At 41.6% G+C, this 13,373-nt stretch overlaps 2 protein-coding genes across 4 annotated transcripts in view; one reads left to right on the forward strand and one right to left on the reverse strand.

Annotated features, from left to right (window-relative positions):
- Positions 1-3,043, reverse strand: part of SNW1 (SNW domain containing 1) — a 33,629-nt gene extending 30,586 nt beyond the window's left edge. The window contains exon 1 of the mRNA XM_038545422.1: positions 2,886-3,043. Coding sequence (XP_038401350.1) covers positions 2,886-2,899 — 14 coding nt within the window. The 5' untranslated portion in view covers positions 2,900-3,043. The remainder of the gene's footprint in view (positions 1-2,885) is intronic.
- ADCK1 (aarF domain containing kinase 1) overlaps positions 2,414-13,373 on the forward strand; it is a 147,708-nt gene continuing 136,748 nt past the window's right edge. For all 3 annotated transcript variants that reach the window (XM_038545425.1, XM_038545426.1, XM_038545427.1), the window contains exon 1: positions 2,414-3,164. The gene's annotated coding sequence lies outside the window, so the exon portion shown is untranslated. The remainder of the gene's footprint in view (positions 3,165-13,373) is intronic.

Genomic DNA, 13,373 nt, shown 5'->3' on the forward strand with positions numbered 1-13,373 from the left:
ATTAAGTAATTTCTACATCCAACATGGGGCTTGAATTTACAACCCCAAGATCAAGTCTCATGCTCTACTGAGACAGCCGGTGCCCCCACCCTAGATCTTTTAGTCCTTGTTTCTTAGCATTGATTTCTCTGCTCAATTATACCTCCCCAGAGCTGTTTTCTGACCATCTCAATCAAAACACCACCACCCCACTCCACATTTTGAGTCATTCTCTGTCCTTTTATCTTTATTTTATTCCTAATCACTACCTGATATTGCATTATTGATTTGTTTACATACAGATAGATAAGTAGTTTGCCTTTCCTAGACTGTAAGCTCTTCGAAAATAAAGGAGTTTGCCAGACTGATTTAATACTGTAAAACCAGCACTGATTTAATACTGTAAAACCAGCACAGTGTCTGGCACATGGTAGATCTTCAACAAGTATTTGTTGAATGATGAATGAATGGATGGAGGACTGGAGTCAAAAGTTTTGGGCTTTTACCATAATTCTATTCAGTATAACTCATATACCCAATTCATAGGAAGGATACAAAGATAGTGTAAAGAAGCCAAAATACTTATTATTTTCTCTATTCTTTACCTTCTGCTGTAAGAACTGATTACTAAGATGATCCAAAGGCAGGCAGCCTGCCAAATCAAAGGGTCCAGACGATACAGTAAACAAGTAACTTGGCCTGGATTAGGGTCTGAACATACTCTAGCCTTCCAGAGGGTCTTAATTTTGCTTTTCCTTGTAAAAGATGACATTCCCACAAGAGGCACACTCCTGTGGTGGCAGGATAGGGGAAAGGGGTACATAGTGGGCTGTGGGCTGTATATGTAAGCAGAAAGTCTACCTCAGTGGTTCTCAACTGGGTGGCAAAATAACTACAATGTAGGTATTTGATAATGTCTGGAGACATGATTGTCAAGACTTAGGGGATAGGGAATGGGTGAAGGGGAGGGAGGTGCCTCTGGCATCTAATGTATAGAGGCCAAAGATGCTGCTAAACATCCTACTACTATACACAGGACAGCCCCACACCAGAATGAATCATCCAGTCCAAAACCTCAACAGTGCCACTGTTGAGACATCTTTTATTTTTATTTTTTTTAAGATTTTATTTATTCAAGACAGACAGAGAGAGAGAGAGAGAGACAGGCAGAGGGAGAAGCAGGCTCCATGCAGGGAGCGGGACATGGGACTTGATCCCAAGTCTCCAGGATCACGCCCTGGGCTGAGCGGTGCTAAACCGCTGAGCCACGGGGACTGCCCACTGTTGAGACACCTTGGTCTACCCTTTCCCCTTTACCAAATAAAGCATATTAAATGCAAGTAATATTATTAGATACATAACCCCAAATACAGTTGCATTTAGAGGACTAAATCAGTATGACCTCAAATCTTTAGTTAGTCACAATAACTGGTGACACCAATACTGCAACACATCAATATGTTAAGTCCCTGCCGTTAAGTAATCCTTGGTAGGTCTTGGAGATAAGGTAACACTTCACCTGCAATCAAATCAACCAGAGCTCACTGAAATCAGAAAACTATGTAGCCTCCAAGACTAGCCATTTAAGGACTGCATTCTGCCGCTGCAATTTTAAGCCCACAATAACCCACAAGATCTGTTATTTTCCCTGTGTCCTTTTCCACAAATACCTTCCCTCACAACCCTGGGAATCTTTGCCACAGTGCCTCCCACCTGGAGGCGCACTCAAATGTTTGCTGCTTACTAAATTGAACTCCTTAGTTCATCCAACTTATTCAGTCTAATTCTTTTTGCACTTAAGGTTACTACCACACAAGTGAGCATTCTGTGCTGTTCTTTCTTCCGTATCTGTATGCCTTGGACCCTACCTTCCCTGCAAAGACTGTTAGGTGGCTTTTTGTGTGTATGTGTGTGTGTATACACACAGGCCCTAGGATATAGAGAGAGCAAGGCACCCAAAATTAATTCCCCCCCAAAAACTTTCTGATTAAAACGTTTTGTGGGATCCATAACTGCCATCAGCCAGGAAAAAGAAGCGTGAGGAGAATCAAGCATGTTTAGGGAGCTCAAGCCGATGTCCCAAAAACGATTTCCCTCACAGGCATCTTTGACAACTCAACTTTTCCTGCTTGCGTCCGCATACGGGAAGTTTTTCTTCTCAGATGGGGCAGCAGGTCGCGGACTAGCAGGAGTTATGTAACTCCTCGGAATCTCTCTCCCCCCCCCCCCCCAAAGGCGGGGACCACTTTACACGCGGTTACCAAGGCAACCGAGAACAGCAAAAATCTGAAGTGGTTCTATCTACGTAAGAAATTCTAAGGTCCAAAGTTAAAAGTGCGGAGCAGCGGCTCATTACTAGTAGACAGTGGCCAATTAAAAAAAAAAAAAAAGATCTGTGTTCGGTGCCGGGCCCCTCACCTCACATCTTTTTTTTTTTTTTTTTTTTCTTCAGGAATCCTGGTTTCGGGGCACAGACGAGACTTCGGCAGACACACGGCGGTAAAGCCGGCTCGTCGGCTCCCGCCGCTTCACTTCGTCCAGACAAATAAGCCACTGCCCTCCACATCCCCACCGCGCCCGCCCGAGGCGCGGACCGGACGCTCGGAGCGCTCTCCACAACCCCGGGATGCGACTCCTTGGCATCCGAGGCCGGAGAACTATTTGTCGCGCCAAGGCTCTCGGCCCTCGTGAGGGGACGAACTCGACCCGGGAAACCGCTGAGGAAAGACCCCAGCTTCCGTGAGGCCTAGTCGCCCCGGAGGCCTGCAGGAGGGCCTAGCCGCGGTCCCAGCCCATGTCGCTCTGTGCCCCGCGCCAGGTCACCGCCCGGAGACAGTGGGCAGAGAAATAAAAAACGTGGGTACTCCCAGACCCTTCCGTATCGAGGACCCCCATCAACAACCCACCTGGTGAGCGCCATCTTCTTCCGCTTCTTCCAGCGCGAGCGACAGCACCGCGGGGCGGGTCTTTCCCCTGGACGAGGAGGGGAAAGGAAGGAGCACGCGATGCGCAGGCGCCTCGGCCGAACGGCCTTCTGGGATTCGTAGTTCTTTGGACAAGAGAGTGCGATTCTGTCCTAAGCCGACCGCGCGGTTATCATGAGACTAAGGCTTCAGTTAAGGCAGATGCATCGCTGGTACCCTGTGACGGAATAGGGCGTTCCCTATTCTTCCAAAATAACGGAGGTGAGGTGCCTTTTAAACCGCTTTATTTTATTCCCCACTCAGTCTCATTCCCCGTGTAGTCATCCCCAACACAAGAAGAGTATCCTGGGAATGGCAACGTTAAATAAAAGGGTGACAGGGTTTTAAAACAATGGGAAATCGGGAGACTGTCGAAGGGAGAGTTTGGGAACGCTCCAAAAATACTCACACTCGAAACTTTTCTTTGAACTCTGCCCCCTACCTCCACACCCCACCCCCAAAACACTGTCCTGGGGAGGTCTGGTGTGATCCTCGGTAAGTTGCCTTTACAGCACTTCTTTTGTGTATTATGTATGCTTTTATGTATGTGCGTGTTTAGACGATGTGTTTAACGTAGATTATGGATTAGACATAATCTTTTTTTAAGATTTTATTTATTTATTCATGAGAGACATGGAGTGAGAGGCAGAGACACAGGCAGAGGGAGAAGCAGGCTCCACGCAGGGAGCCGGACTTGGGACTCGATCCCGGGTCTCCAGGATCACGCCCTGAGCCAAAGGCAGATGCTCAACCCGCTGAACCACCTAGGCGTCCCAAGACATAATCTTTTTTTTTTTTTTTTTAAAGATTCTATTTATTTATTTGAGAGAGAGAACTAGCAAGATAGGGGGTGGGTACTGGGGGAGAGAGAAAAGCAGGTTTCTCCCTGAGCAGGGAGCCCCACACTGGGCTGGATCTTGGGCTAGATCCCAGGAACCTGGGACCATGACCTGCGGTGAAGGCAGAGGTTTGACGGACTGAGCCCCTAACCATAATCTTTGACAAACTGATAGGATAAATGAAATTTGCTTACAAATATTGGAGAGAGGGAAGTGGGTGGAGTATAGATGAAATGGGAATAGCCATTTCTGATCACCGTTGAAGCTGGATAATGGGGAATTGGATGTTTATTATACTAACACGTTTGACATCTTCCACGACAAAAAGTAGATAACAAATTTTTAGTTGTAGTATGGGACACATAGAGAAAGATGCATACACCGTAAGTGTACAGCTCTTTGAATTGTCCTGAACCAAACACCCTACTTTGAGCAGCAGAAGCAGAATCCACTACCCAGGGTGACTCAAATTTCTGGTGTGACAAGATGTTGTAGATTCATCTAGTACTTTTCTAGATATACTGATTCCAAGTCATTTGGAATGACTTGGAATCAGTCATTTCTCCAAGAAGCCCTCCTTTAAGTGGGAAAGCGATATTTTAGAGAAAACAATCTGGATGCTACAAATAAATATTCATTGTTACTGGGTTGATTATTGTTTGTAAGCCTCTTTAGTCAACAGAACTAAAAAATTTGGATATACACACATATTTTTTGAGAAAATGCACCATGCATTTACATTAATATTTTTCAACTCAAATTTAGGATTACACAGATTTTACTTAACTTTGATTTTTATATGCATATCTCTTCTGAAAATCTTGGTGCCTAATGGCATTAACATAATTACATATGGCAATAACAATTTATTAACAAAATTAACATAATTGTTTTACCCTACTGTATATATAAAATAGTTTCAGAATAACATTACTAAAATGATTACTAAACATATGCTTAATGATAATAGTTTCTGCTTTTTTTTAAATAATTCTTTTTGCCCTTAGAGTATATCTCTCTAGGTGTGTATAGTTAAATTGCATTGCTTTAATGTTATTTAGGGAGGGGTGCACCTGATTGGCTCAGTTGGTATAGCGCGCAACTCTTGATCTCAGGGTTGTAAGGCTGAGCCCCATGTTGGGTGTAGAGATTTCTTAAAAATAAATAAATAAACCGTGACTTGCAGTAGTTCCTCTCTGTGGGATCCACTAATTTGATAGTCAGGTTTATTTCTTTTTGCTTTGGATTCTTAGGCGTTGCTTAAAAAAATGTTTTATGTGGGCAGCCCAGGTGGCTCAGCAGTTTAGCTCCACCTTCAGCCCAGGGTGTGGTCCTGGAGACCGGGGATTGAGTCCCATGTCGAGCTCCCTGCATGGAGCCTGCTCCTCCCTCTGCCTGTGTCTGTGCGTCTCTCTGTGTGTCTCTCATGAATAAATAAATAAAATTTAAAAAAAAATGCTTTGTGGAACAGTTGCATGGCTTCAAAGCCAAAATTTACCAAATAGGTAGTACATTTAGAGAAGTCTAGATTCTTTCCCTGACACTTCTGTTGTCTTCCTCTCCTCTCCCTATAGACAAACCTTAGAAAAAAATTTTTATGGTTTATCCTTTCACTTAAAAATATACACAGATACATATATATTTCTATGCTTCTCTTACTCAGACAAATGGTAGATACCACACACACTTTTCTTCACCTTCCTTTTTTTCACTTATTATTATATCTCGGGAGATCACTCTTTTGCAGTATGTAGAAATCACATTGGAGATTTTGAGCAGAGAAAACACGTGACCTGATTTGTGTTTTAAGAAGATTGTTATGACTGCTGTGTTGAAAATGGATTCCAAGAAACAAGGAAGGGAACAGGGAGACCAGTTTGGTGGCTTTTGTGATAATTCAGGGGAAAGATGCTGGTGGTTTAGGGAGGGAGGTAGTAGTAGAGATGGTAAGAAGAGATTGGAATCTGGATCTATTTTGAAAGTAAGATTAACAAATTTTAATGATAGAATTGATGTGAAGTATGAAAGAGAATAATCAAGGATGGCTCCAAAGGTTTTTGTCTGAGAAATTAGAGGGATGGAGTTGCCACTTACTAAGATGGGAAAATTGCAAGAGGGTCATTTTTGTGGAAAAAGATCAGGAGTTTGGTTTTGAACATATTACATTTGAAATGGTTATTTGGCAAAGACAGCCAACTAAAGATGTCATGTAAGCAGTTTTATATACAAGTTCAAAGTGTGGGGAGAAATGTCTGGGCTGGAGACTTTCTGGGGTAGATGGTATGTAAATTGATGATACTAGATGAGATCACCTAGGGAGTGAGTATAGCCACAGAGGAGAAATGGTTCAGAGGCAGTTTGGACAGTTTGGCAGTTCAGAAACCAGCGAAGGACACTGAAAGGAATGGCCAGAGATTTGATCAATGGAGAGAAAGCATCCATCTTTCTTTTGGATCAGAAGCTGTAAGATTATAGGCTTGAGTTACCAGTATTTATCTATCCTGGCAGATAGCGAGAGCCTGTGACAGGAAAAAATGAGGCCACCATGCAGAAAGAAGGAAACCAGAAGGGTAAAGAGGAGAATAAGAGATTGAGAGATGTTGAGACCTCTGGACAACATCATGGGAATTCCTGGATTCAGCAGTACCTAAAGACCACACTATCCTGAATTTTTAAATTTAATTTTTATTTATTTATTTTTATCATCTTGAATTTTTAAAGTAGTGAGCAAATGAATTATTTTGTTGGCTCAAGTTAGTTTGAGTTGATTCTCTATCATTAGCAATGGAAAGGAGTTTATACAATGTTTATTTTCTGTGCTCCAATAATACTTGTTCTTCCCCCAGTCTTAACATTAATCACATTTTATAGATTTTTTAAAAAGATTTTATTCATTCATTTGACAGAGACAGAGAGAAAGCACAGGCAGGGGGTGTGGGAGAGAGGGAGTAGCAGAGACTCTCCACCGAGTAGGGAGGCTGATGTGGGGCTCAATCTCAGGACCCTGGCCTGAGCCTAAGGCAGACATTCTACTGACTGAGCCACCCAGGCACCCCACTGTGTAGATTTTGGTGGTTTACTTGGCTACAAAGAGGGTTGAATCTCTCTCCTCTCCTGTGCCTGAACAATCTTGGGCAAGTCCTCAACCCTCACTGGAAATAGACTCCTTATCTGTAAAAGCATAGAGTTGGACCAGATAATATCAAAGATTTCTTCTAGTGTCAATATCCTTTTATTCTTGATACTTTTTTCTAGGGTTGTTTTTATTTTTGTTTTTAAAGTAAGCTCTATACCCAATATGGGGCTTGAACTCACAACCCTGAGATCATGAGTTGCATGCTCTGCCGACTGAGCCAGCCAGGTATGCTACTTTTATCTAGTTTTTAAATTTCTAGATAAAGAGTTTTAAAAATTTTCCATTCTGGAAACTATTAATACATGCAACTTAGATGAAGCCAAGAGGCATCAAGCTGAGTGAAAGAAGCTATTCTCAAAAGATTATATTATTACATTAGTCCTCAAGCGACGCAGACGTTAGGGACATCAACTCTCTATATAGTCAAAAATCCTGGGGATCCCTGGGTGGCTCAGCAGTTTAGCGCCTGCCTTCGACCCAGGGCATGATCCTGGAGTCCTGGGATCAAGTCCCACATTGGACTCCCTGCATGGAGCCTGCTTCTCCCTCTGCCTGTGTCTCTGCCTTTCTCTCTCTCTCTCTCTGTGTGTCTCTCATGAATAATAAATAAAATCTTAAAAAAAAAAATCCTTGTATAATTCTGACTCCACTAAAAGCTAACTACTATAACTTAACATGAAATAAAGTAACTTAATACTTATAATACGGTAAATTAGAGAAAAGAAAATGTTATTAAGAAAACTATAAGAGAAAAAACATTTATAATACTGTACTGTATTGAAAAAAATCCACATATAAGTGGACCTCATATTTCAAACCCATGTTATTCAAGGATTGGATTCCATTTATGACTTTTTTGAAATGATAAAATTTTAGTGATAGAGAACAGATCAGTGGTTGCCAGGGATTAAAGGTGGAGAGCAGGGGTTCCTGGATGGCTCAGTCAGTTAAGCATCTGCCTGCGCTCAGGTCATTATTCCAGGGCCCTGGGATCAAGCCCCTCATACGGCTCCCTGCTCAGCAGAGTCTGCTTCTCCATCTCTCTCTGTCTGCTGCTCTGCCTACTTGTGCTGTCTCTCTCACTCTCTCTCTCTCTGTTAAATAAATACAATATTTTTAAAAAATAAAAAATAAAGGTGGGGAGCAGATGTGACCTCCAAAGGAAGTTTTTTTGGGTGATGGAATTGTTTTATATCCTGAATGTGATGGTTACATGCATCTATATATCTGTTAAAATTCATCAAACTGTATACCAAAAAAGTCAGTTTTACTGTTTGACAATTAAAAAAAAAAAAAAAAAAAGCCTGGTCTAGTTCTGTCTATTGTTAGAAAGGAAATGGAAAATGCATTCATTTTCTATTGTCATGTAACAGATTACCACAAACTTAGTGGTTTTATTAGCTCACATTTCTGTAGGTCAGAGGCTGGCACAGCTTGACAGGTTTCTCTACCCAGTGTAGCACAGGCGGAAATCACAATGTTGGCCAGATTGGATCTCATCAGGCTGAGGCTCTGCAGAAAAGTCCATTGCCAAGTGCATTCTTGTTGTTGGCAGAATTTGGTTTCTTGCAGTTGTAGGATTCAGGTCCCTGTTTTGTTGTGTGCTGTCAGTGGGGGCCACCCTCACCTCTTGCTGGCCTCTCTAAGGCCTTCCCATTATGGACATTTGCTTTCTTCCAGGTCAGCTGCGTCACATCTCTGACTTTCTCTTCTGCCACCCGCTGGAGAAGAATCTCTGCTTCTAAAGGGCTCATTGATTAAGTCAGGCCCATCCAGATAATCTCCTTGTCTCAAAGTCAATTTTGTCCTATAACGACATTGTATTAACAGCCCCAGGGATTAATGCTGGGCATGTATGTGAGGGGTGGGCCAAGAGGAGATCTTGGGATAGATCTGAGAATCCTGTCTACCACAGGATATAAGCCAAAAGGGGAAAAAAAAAACTATTTTGCTAAATGCAGGATTATTGATCACATCATGTAGTGTAGCAAGCATGATCTAGGAGTTTGAAGATACAGATTCAAGCTATACTTCACCAATAAACTGTGTTATCATGGTCAGTGATGTGATATGGGTCAGGAGTGAATGGTCAAAAAAGAATTCTTTTTTTTTTTTTTTAAAGATTTTTTATTTATTTATTCAGGGGGGGGGCGGCGGGGGGGGGTGCAGAGACACAGGCAGAGGTAGAAGCAGGCTCCATGCAGAGAGCCCAATGTGGGACTTGATCCAAGGTCTCCAGGATCACGCCCTGGGCTGCAGGTAGTACTAAACTGCTGCGCCACCGGGGCTGCCCTCAAAAAAGAATTCTTGAGATGTTTTGGGAGCAAAAAAGGTTTTATCAAAGCAGAACAGGACCTGTGGGCAGGATGAGCTGCGTTGTGATTGTGAGGAGAGATTGATTATATACTCTTAAATGGGGGAGGCGGTTGATTGTAAAGGAAAATTCTAAAAAAAAAAAAAAAAAAAAAAAAAGAAAATTCTAAAGAGATTTTCATATGTTAAGATTTATGGGATCCTGGTGGTCTGGCTATTGTCAAGCTAAAGTTGCTTTTTGCCTTTAGCAAAGCATTAACAGTGAGGCAGTTGTGAGTTCCTTGAGGAATGCCGTACTCTGTCTCAAGAATTTATCAGTGGGCTGCAAGTTGTAGAGAAATTTAATTTTTGTCTACATTTCTTTTGCTTTTGTTATCATCAGTCAAGACACTTAACTTCTCTGGGCCCCAATTTTATCAAACTTAAAATGCTGACCATGTTGCCTGCTGTACGTGGATCATGGAGCGATTTTGGGACTTAATTGAGGTAATGTAGGTGAATATATTTCACTCAACTCTAAAGCGCTATGTAAATATATTAGTTATTACTGTTAATATTTTGGTTGACATTGATCTGCTTTAACCTCTGCTCCAGGAATGTATTATCTCTAAAAAGAGAATAAAAAAGGAGCAAATTAGAGAAGGTCCCGGAAGCCAAGATCAAGGAGCTTAGATTTAATTCAGCAGGTGATTCGGAGCTGAAGGAGGACTTAAATAGAGGGCTGGGTCATAGAAACTGGCAAGAAAGACGGTTCTTAAGTCAGAGTGGGTTTCTATGGTGATGAGAGACAAAGGAGGCCACCGAGGACAAGGTGAAAGTAATTAACATGGGAAGTTGGTAAGATACAGACTCAGACCTGGGATGCAGGATTGAAAGGAAGGGGCGGAGAAGTGCCTCTATGAGGCTCTCATTTCTCACAGAGGCACTTTCATGTGAAGCATTTCTACCAGTCGTGGTCCCTCACTGTCCTTGGGGTGTATAGAGAATAGCAACAGACTTTAATAGCAATCTTGACAAAACATAATTAAGAAGGCACATCTACTGCAAAAGCAATACGATATTATACCCTAAGGCCAAGCACTTTATTCAGTTCTGTGGGGGAGGGGGCTTGTGTTCTGCTGTGCTGGATCTTCCTTGCAGCATTCATCCCTCATTATCACAGGTAATTAGCAGCTGCCTGCTTCAAATAGAGAGCCCTGTGCAGTCCCTGGTTGCCGGGACCCATCAGCTCACTCCACTCTTGGCCGTTTAGAGGGGGGATTTCGTTCCCAGAGAAGTGAGGGCCTAACTTGATTCCTAACTAGTTGTGACTCCATAGCCACAAGTGACATAACTCAAGAGGTGGTAGGGTGGAGCGGTTAAGCACAGATTCTGAAGTCAGCTTTCCTGGCGTCCTCTCCCAGCTCCCTTATTTGCTAGCTGCACATCCTGGGCATGCCACTTCTCTCTCAGTTTTCTTACTGGCCAAAAAAATGGGGAAAGTAAGTATAACCCATTCTTGTAAAATTGTCAGGACAATTAAATGAGGTAACCATGTAAAGTGCTTAGACCAATGTCCAGGGTAGGGCGAATGCTCAAAAAAACAGTCACTGTTTTCTGGCCTTAATTTTATTGGCCTTAACATTCATTAAGCTTCTTTGAGCTTCAGATTTGCATTTGTACAGTGAGGCAATTGAACTTAATTTTATTTCTAAGTTACCTTCCAGTTAACATTCTATTCTTTTATATGATGGATGTTTTATTTATTGCAATACCAGTATTTTTATGCTCTGATGCCATTATGCTTTAGTTATTGCTGCTTTACTTATATTCATTCTCTGGTGAAAAGTAGTATTGCCCCACCTCACTTTCTTTTCTTTCTTTTTTATATATTTATAGAGTCTTTCTTTTCTTTTTTTTTTTTTTTTGGTATATTTTTTAATTGGAGCTCGATTTGCCAGCATATAGTATAACACCCAGTGTTCATCCCGTCAAGTCCCCCCCGCTCAGTGCCCGTCACCCAGTCACCCTAACCCCCCTGCCCACCTCCCTTTCCACTACCCCTTGTTCCTTTCCCAGAGTTAGGAGTCTCATGTTCTGTCTCCCTCTCTGATATTTCCCACTCATTTTCTCTGCTTTCCCCTTTATTCCCTTTCACTATTTTTTTATATTCCCCAAATGAATGAGACCATATAATGTTTGTCCTTCTCCGATTGACTTACTTCACTCAGCATAATACCCTCCAGTTCCATCCACGTGGAAGCAAATGGTGGGTATTTGTCGTTTCTAATGGCTGAGTAATATTCCATTGTATACATAGACCACAGCTTCTTTATCCATTCATCTTTTTTAAAAGATTTTATTTATTTATTCATGAAACACGCAGAGAGAGAGGGGGGCGGGCAGAGATACAGGCAGAGGGAGAAGCAGGCTCCATGTAGGAAGCCTGACATGGGACTTGATCTCGAGTCTCCAGGATCAGGCCCTGGGCTGAAGGCGGCACTAAACCGCTGAGCCACCTGGGCTGTCCCTCCATTCATCTTTTGATGGACACAGGCTTCTTCCATAGTTTGGCTATTGTCGACATTACTGTTATAAACATTGGGGTGCAGGTGTCTCGGTTTATCACTGCATCTGTATCTTTGAGGTAAATACCTAGTAGTGCAATTGCTGGGTCATAGGGTAGCTCTATTTTTTAACTCTTTGAGGAACCTCTACAGAGTTTTCCAGAGTGGCTGTACCAGTTCACATTCCCACCAACAGTGCAAGAGGGTTCCCCTTTCTCCACATCCTCTTCAACATTTGTTTCCTGTCTTGTTAATTTTATCCATTCTCACTGGTGTGAGGTGGTACCTCATTGTGGTTTTGATTTGTATTTCCCTGATGGCCAGTGATGCGGAGCATTTTCTCATGTGCTTTTTGGCCATGTGTATGTCTTCTTTGGTGAAATTTCTGGTCTTGTCTTTTGCCCATTTCATGATTGGATTGTTTGTTTCTTTGCTGTTGAGTTTAAGAAGTTCTTTATAGATCTTGGATACTAGCCCTTTATCTGATATGTCATCTGCAAATATCTTTTCCCATTCTGTAGGTTGTCTTTTAGTTTTGTTGACTGTTTATTTTGCTGTGCAGAAGCTTTTTATCTTGATTAACCCACCTCACTTTCATATGCTTTCCCAATTTTTAAATATTTTGTAGAGTCAAAGTATTAGTTTGTATTAAAGTATAGTTAAAGGGGCCAGACTTACAGATTACTTAGAAACTGCAAGAGAAAAAGTGTAACTTTATAATGGAGATATCATGCCATGATCACTGGTATTATTTTTAGAAGGATAGTCTGACATTAGTTGCTTCCCCAATTACCTTATCAAGTCAGATCTAACTTTCAGTTCATAAGAAATTCGGAAGATAGGGGAAGAGATAAATAACACAAAGAAACAGAAAAACCAGAATGTGAGCCATTCTACAGGATGACTGGCCTAGACTCTTCAAAATGTCAAAGTTATAAAGAAAAAAGTAATAGAATGGATGAAAAGAGCTGGACGAGACATACTAAGTGCGATAAATAAAAGGTTGATTCGATTCTGGTTCAGATGGGGAAACTGTAAAGATATTCTTGGGCCATATGAGACAAATTTGAATATGGACTGTTAGTAGACTACGTTATGGAATTTTTGCTAAAAGATATCAACAATTGTTAATATTTTGTTATATTTGCTTTCTCCCTCCCTCCCTCTCTGTCCTTCTACTATACACACACACACACACACACACACACACACACACACACACACACACTTTGTCATTGTTGTTAAGTTGAACTGTTTGAAAGCAAGTTGCATACATTTCATCCCCAAACGCTTTGGCATGCATCTTCTAGGAATAAGGACATTCTCATAGAGCTTTTTTTCTATGGTCAGGAACAGGACAAGGATGTTCACTCTCACCAGTTTTATTCGGCATAGTACTAGAAATGGGTTTTTCATATATGGGCTATATTATGTTGAGATATGTTCTCTCTAAACCTACTTTGTTGAGGGTTTTAATCATGAATGGATGTTGTACTTTGTCACATGCTTTTTCTGCATATGTTGAAATGATCATATGATTCTTATACTTTCTTTTATTAATGTGGTATACCATGTTGATTGGTTTGCAAATATTGAA

This window comes from Canis lupus, chromosome 8, assembly GCF_011100685.1.
Source record: "Canis lupus familiaris isolate Mischka breed German Shepherd chromosome 8, alternate assembly UU_Cfam_GSD_1.0, whole genome shotgun sequence".
Classification (NCBI taxonomy): Eukaryota; Metazoa; Chordata; class Mammalia; order Carnivora; family Canidae; genus Canis; species Canis lupus.